The sequence below is a fragment of the Cariama cristata genome, unplaced genomic scaffold (genome assembly GCF_000690535.1).
Source record: "Cariama cristata isolate BGI_N322 unplaced genomic scaffold, ASM69053v1 scaffold28402, whole genome shotgun sequence".
Lineage (NCBI taxonomy): Eukaryota > Metazoa > Chordata > Aves > Cariamiformes > Cariamidae > Cariama > Cariama cristata.
The window spans coordinates 10,756-17,531 of NW_009602549.1; the positions used below are offsets into that span (position 1 = coordinate 10,756).

Sequence of the window (6,776 nt, forward strand, 5' to 3'; positions counted from 1 at the left end):
GACTTGCTGTGCTGTCAGACACGTTGGCCTGGGCCGAGGGCTTGTTTTGTGACTCCTGGAGGGGTGTGAGGTGTTCGGGGATGCTTTTGAGAGGTGACGTCAGGCAGCTTACTGGTGGCGGTGAATGCGTCTGCTTTAGGGACACGATGTTGCCAAAGGCGGCAGCGTGCGTCATCTTACGTAGCCTTGTTCCACGTTGTTTCATGTTTCTGGAGTGAATTTGGCGAATCTTCTCGGTTTTCCCTGATTAGTAGAATTTGGCTTTATGAAAGAAGCTGGTAGCTTCTGCTAGTGTGGTTTAATCCTTCCCATCGTTTTGATAAGCCTTTTATTTCTTTTATACATATTGACAGGCTGGAACTGCTTTGGGCACTGGCCAACCTTATGTGTGTTACTGGCTGGCATCACTTCGGGGGATTTCGGATGGGTTCGCTATAGTGCAGTGTCATCGGCAGCAACCGAGTGGAGCACCGCAGGCGTAGAAATATCCGTGCTTTTAGAATCCAGTGACAGTGCGAAATGAAATTACAACGTGAAGAGTCTTTACTGCCGTAATGCAATAAAGGGAGTTTCAGGGGAAAGCGGTGGTAGTTTGGGACAGTCTTGATTGCGTAGTCCTATTTCAAGCGAGATACATGTCTCTCTTCTTCCCTCTGTTAGAAGGCTGCAAGTCTCTGGACCAGCTGAACCTCACAATCCCTGTGGCAGGGCACCCTGCCTCGCCTGCCCACCCGCTCTCAGGATGTCCTGTACCCAGCGTGCCGCCAGCTGCAGAACCCGTTCCTCATCTGCAGACCCCCAACTCTGACCCTCAGACCATGGCCCGAGAATGTCCGCAGAGCTCAAAGCCTCCCAGCGGCTCCAAATCCGGTCTCCGAAATACTACGGGCTGCCTCCACGCCTCTGACAGCAAAGCGGTGGGAGGTCATTCCCATCCAAAGCAGCAACGCATTAGCAGGCGGAGAGCTACCAACGGCTGGATACCCGTCGGCACAGCCAGCGAGAAGGCCGTCTACGTTGTGGTAGGTGTCTGTGCAGCGCTGTTTTTCGCGCGTGTACGGCTATAGCCGTTTGTGCATCTTCAGGGGACTAAGGTCATGAAGGCTGGAGAGCATTTTGGGTCTGGCTTCAAGGTGGAGGTGATCACTAGGTGCCATCTAGAATCTCTCGGACAAATTGCACGTCAGAGCAGCGAATAGTGCCTTTTGGCTGGGCTTCGAGGCCAAGCTGCCGTTGGCTTTGTTTTTCTCGTGCGCCCTGGTATTCCCTCGCACAGCATGACAGGCGGTTTGCAAGGGAAGGATGACCTGCTCTCCTGCGCTAGCCTCAGCTGAAACGCCACCCTGATGAATACTTCTGGCTTCAGCGTTTGCGAGGGTGGCACCTGTTGCACGTGGGAGTCCATCCTACGGAGAGATCGTCCTTCAGCTTCTGCCTCCTGGGTTTGGGCACACCTGTCTGAGAAAATGAGGGATGTTTTAGCCTTGTTATAAGGAGCGGTCATCTAAAGGTAGCTCTCCTAAGGTGGTGGTTCTCTCTGCGGGTGACTGCACCCCCGCAGGGATCTCTCGGAGAGCACAGAGGACTGAGACCGTATCCTGGCTCCCAGATCGATGTTGGGTGCTAGAAAAATTCCCCCTTCTTGTAACTTCTATGGTGGCCTGGGCAGTCACTCCTTCAAGGATTTCTTGTCTGTACTTTCCCATTTGATGTGTTCAGGGGCAGAAACTGGCTGCTGCAAGATGGGAGATTTCCTGCCAGAAAATTTAATTAACTAGAGTAAAGTCCACTTCAATTGAGGGACAAGGCAATATCCTTCATCTTATTAAAACATAAGAGCTGCGGACTTGAAATCTGGACCCGCGTGCTGTCTGGGAGGGTGGGACAAGGCGTTGTGACTGAACTGCGAGCAGTAAATGTCAGCAGCGAGGAGAGCTGTGGTCCAAGCAGGCTGGCACAGTGCGATAACCTGGAGCTGCTGAGGGCATCATCCAGGACAGGTCTTGTAGCTTCAGCCCTCGGGGCTGTGCAGAGGTACCAAGGGCTGCGCGAGGCTGAAGCCCGTGGAAGCCCGAGACGGGCCTCTTGCATCTGTCGCGCAGACTTTGACACTTTGAAAGGAGCAGCGCGCTGTTAATCTCCTTAAGTCCGGGCGCGTAATGCTTCCGACTTTGCCTGGGCAATCTGGCAGGAGGTCAAACCCATCCTGCTCAGGCATTCTGAAATAAATTTTCACAGCAAAAACAAAATAAAAACCCCCACTTCACAGTCCCAAAAGTGATCATTTTGTAACCTTAGAGGCTACAAAGGAAATGTTGGCAGTCTTGCTAAGGGAAGCTCTATGCTACGGCCTCCATGCCACTCCTGCCCTGTTCATGTGAAATATGTCATGTTTTGTTTGTTTTCTTACAACGTTTGTATCGGAGAAATGCGTAGCATTCAAAATATGCCTAGTCTTCCATGCCTTTGAATATGAAGGAAGTGCGTGCCTACCGGGAGGCAGATAAAATGGTGATTTTTCTGAAGGTTGGTTTTTTGCATGCAGAATTGAAGGAGCAATTGTCTTTTAATTTGAAATAAGGGTATTAATTTCAGAAGTACATGCTTTTGTGAGACTCGCTGTCCCGCTGGTGAGCTGCTCCTTACTGCCAGCACTACGTAGGAGAAAGAGTTGTGTTTTGTTTTATTTGAAAGCAGTGGCCGTGTATGACCTGCGAGCACTTAGTTCACTGAGGAGTAGCATCCTCCTTTACCTATGACTGCCCTACCCAGAGGAAAAGTAATTCGTTTGACCTGATCTTCGTTGTTATAAACCATCCTGGTGGGAATAGAGATGTCACGAGTGGTCTTACGCTGTATGACTTCTCCCAGAGGTCTGTTGGAGTGGAAGCACTTAGATCTGAGTAGGCTTAGGCAAGTTTGTGACTCGCAGCAGGACCAAAGGAGTCTTGGATTGGGGTAGCCAACAAGAAACTAACTCTTTGCCTGTACGCTCAGGTTGCTTTATCTTTTGTGTGTGTTCTAATGGTATAGAACGAACCAGAGCCGGCTGTTCGCAAGAGCTATCAGGCTGTGGAGAGGGACGGGGAGATTATCCGGGTACGAGATACTGTCCTCTTGAAATCAGGACCTCGGAAGAAATCTATGCCATACGTTGCGAAGATATCAGCACTGTGGGAAGACCCCAAAACAGGTACTGTGCCAAAAGAGTACGTATTGCCTCCGTGCTTGACAGATGAGGGTGAGCTGGGACCGGGGAAGTGATGGATCTCGGGAGAGCTGCAAGCTTGTTAGGGTACTCCACTGCTGCCAGACCGGGTGATGAAGAGGAAGAGATTAGCTCCGTGGCTTTCATTCAGATTGTTCTGGGAACTGAAATGCTCTTTAATCACTAGCCTGGGACTGGTAATCAAAATCTTCCCGGTCGTGAAAGCACATAGTATCTGCCAAGTGCCCGTCTTAGCAACGATCTCCTTTATTGTTTCATTGCAACAGACATCTCAGGAGCTGCTCTTTACTGGGATGCTCTATCCAACGTCTGGGCTGGGAGTTGGCGTGGAGCTCGGGCTTAACTGCTGAGGCTTTTGATGAGACCCGGGTAGAGGTGGTGGTGGGAGTAGTGCGGTTTTGATGTTAAGGTCCCGTGTTTGACTAGCGATACCTGAGCCAAGAAAGCTGTGCCAAATGTTGTAAAGTACAGGTCTTGCTTAAATGTAAAACAGAAAAAAAGAGTTATATGTACAAAGTGATCACCGTGTGGTGAGGCCCATCGTGGTCGTGTCATCCTGCGACAGCAATTCTGGCATTAACCTGGGAGTTTGTGCTGCGAGTACCGAGCTTCGGATGAGCATCTCTTCCAGCTTGCGGTCTGAATGGATACTTTTTTCAGATGGAAATGTTTGGGTTTTGTTTTTTTGGGGTTGGGTTTTTTTTTGAGCCCTAACCGACCTCTGTGACGATGTAACGCAAGTTAGAAGGGGCTGAAGGTGTAATGGAATAGCAACGTGACCGACTTCGTACAGCTTCTCGCTGTAACAAAAGGACGCCTAGTTCAGCATGAAATATTTATCACGGCACAGCTGCCCCTACGTGAGTGCTATGGGAATGAAAGGGATGAAGCAGGAGGAGGAAGGTGGATATTAGTGGGAAAACACTACGAGAAAACTGAGGCTTGACATACTCTAATAAATCTTCTTGCAGGGGAGCTGATGATGAGCCTTCTGTGGTATTACAGACCAGAGCACACTCAGGGAGGCCGCAACCCCAGTATGCACCAGGTGAGCCGGCCGAACGCGCAGCTCGGGGCGAGGGTACCCTGGGACGTCAGTGTTTCGGCCGGAGGAGGGGATTAGCCTGGGTATCTCCCCACGTTCCTGGGTGGCCTCAAACTCGGCGGGCTCAGCTGCCGTTTTGAGTGAAACGGAGCTGTCTCTTGGCTGTGATGCAGCTGTTGCCAGATGTGTTGAGCGGTGGTGTCCTATAGATAGGCTTTTCCCCAGTTTATTGGCATGTGTAGAAACTCTGGGCTGTAACAGAAGCTGCTGCGTTCCTTGTGTGGCTGCCTTTGTTAAGTTTTAATGTTTCTCCCCTCAATCTGAGAAAATCCTGCACTTTAAGTGAAGAGTTGTTTTGACTGCTACCTTAGGAGTAAGGAGGAGTGAGTTTATAGTGAATCGAAATCAGATGCCTTTCCAAAAAGGGTATTCTAATTCACCCAGAAATGCAGAGCTCGGTGCAAGAGCTCCTGCTGCAATTCTGTGGGATGTTGGAGCACCTGTATCGTGTGCTGCCTTTTTATCATAAATCCCTTAATCTGCTGCTCAAACTCTGGAAACTTGTTTGTTTGGTGCAGAAACGTGACTGCATCATCCTTCCCCTGTATAGATTTATGATGAGAATTAAAAGACTGACTTGAGGATGTTGTGCCAGTATAACAGAGCTCGCTTTTTAAAAGGAAAAACGTGTGAATCATTACGACTTCACGCCTTGCTCTGCTTTGCATGGGCTTGTGTTGGGTGACAGAACAAGCTGTTTTTAAACTGGGAATGGAGAATTTACTGCTGTTTTCAACCCACAAAAATATCTGGCCCCTTTTTACTCAAAGGAAAAGGAGAGGGAGGGGGTGAGAGCAGGGCTGGGGAACAGCCGGGGAATTGTACCTGCCTGACTTGCAGGGCACAGATGAGTTTCGAAACCAAAACGTGGTACCTTATAGTTGTTTTCTGGTCCGTAAGCGAAGCATGACTGTATCTGGTTGCATTTTAGTGTAGAGAGCACGCCAGTAGTCTGGCCAGGAGGAATTAAGCCAGTTTTTTGCACACCTGCTTAATTACACAAGGCTTCCAATGAGAGAGTGCCGTTTGGGCTGAGTAGCTGGGATGGGCTTGCCAAAGATGACTCAGATAGTTTTGATTTAAGGAGTAGACCAAAACCCCAACGTGCAGAAGCGAGCTGTGGCATTTTCAGTTTCTCTGATTAAGCATGTCCCCAAACGGTGACCCTTTGGTGAGTCTTTCCTTCCAGCCTCCTTCCTCGGGGCTGTGAGCAGAAACAAAGCCTGCAGGTAATGCTGCCAGACTTGTGCAGAGCATCCTTGTTCCCAGATATCACCTTTGCTGATCTAACCACGCCAGAAATTCCTTCAAATGGCTCCGTCTGGGTTGCCCCATATCTAACCAATCCTGCCAGCTGCAGAGCCAAGTTTCCTAAATTACCCTGGGAAAAAAGGCTAGTGCTACGTCCCTCGCTAAACCAACCTTTTTAATTGAATTGGGATGAGGAAAGGGTTGGAAAGGAAGGGATTCCTTTAGCTTTGATATAGGGATGGATTAGAAAGACTGGTCATGTGTCAGAGGGTAGTAGTAGTAAAGGCAGCAAAGTGCTAGTCAAGCTCCATTTCAATTCTTAGCTGTACAGCTGAATTAGAAGGGTTTCCAGCACAGGAAAGGGAGAACGAATAAAGATCATCCCGAGGAGCTGGGAGGGATGTGTGGGTGGGGAGTGCTCCGGCCTCCTGCCTGCAGGAGCGTTGCTCACTGGCTTTTCTGGATGCGGTCTGAAGGCTCCTTCCATGTGGAGTCTGCACAGAGTCAGATTTTGGATAAGCTGGAGCAAAGGCACCTCTTGCAAGTTTTTGGGGGTGGGTTGGTTGGTTTGGTTTTTTCTTTCTGAGCCTCTGCAGCACCTCCCCGATGGACCCAGCCTTCTTCCCTCTTACCTGTCTCATCATTATTCGCAAGCATGGCAATAGCGCTTTCAAAATGCTGCTTTTATTTTTTTTTTTCCAGTGCAGCATTGCAAAAGCTCATCTCCTGGGACGCTTCTCAGCGGTGGCCACAAGCTGGCTGTCCTCCCCAGGAGGAAAGCGGAGGCCGAGTGCTGTAGCTGGTAGCGCCCTTACTGCCGAAGTGCTTTTGTAACGTTGGCGGTCTGTGGAGTTGGACGCTTGGCCTCACAAAGGGTGCTGGGCAGTGTTAAACGATGGGAGAACTCTTAATGTGTTGCTGGATAAAAGTCTGGTGCATGCTGTGAATAGGTCCCGAAACACCTGGAGGGTGTCTGGGTTACGTGACATAGGGCTGCTGCGAGCGTGCTTGGGCAGGCCGCCCCGTAAGGTGGCGGGTGAAGGTGCGGGGCTGGCCCTGCCGGGGGCAGCGGGCTGACCTCTTCCTTCTCCCCCCGCAGAATGAGATCTTCGCATCCCGGCACCAGGACGAGAACAGCGTCGCCTGCATCGAGGAGAAGTGCTACGTGCTGACCTTTGCGGAGTACTGCCG

At 50.3% G+C, this 6,776-nt stretch overlaps 1 protein-coding gene across 1 annotated transcript in view; it reads left to right on the forward strand.

Moving 5' to 3' along the window:
* The window catches only part of BAHD1 (bromo adjacent homology domain containing 1), a gene marked incomplete at its 3' end in the record, with an annotated part of 11,091 nt that extends 4,320 nt beyond the window's left edge, over positions 1–6,771 (forward strand). Inside the window, exons 2-5 of the mRNA XM_009694805.1 lie at positions 661–1,022; positions 3,034–3,193; positions 4,201–4,277; positions 6,655–6,771. Of these exons, the coding sequence (XP_009693107.1) occupies positions 661–1,022; positions 3,034–3,193; positions 4,201–4,277; positions 6,655–6,771 (716 nt within the window). The remainder of the gene's footprint in view (positions 1–660; positions 1,023–3,033; positions 3,194–4,200; positions 4,278–6,654) is intronic.
* Positions 6,772–6,776: the final 5 nt, after the last annotated feature.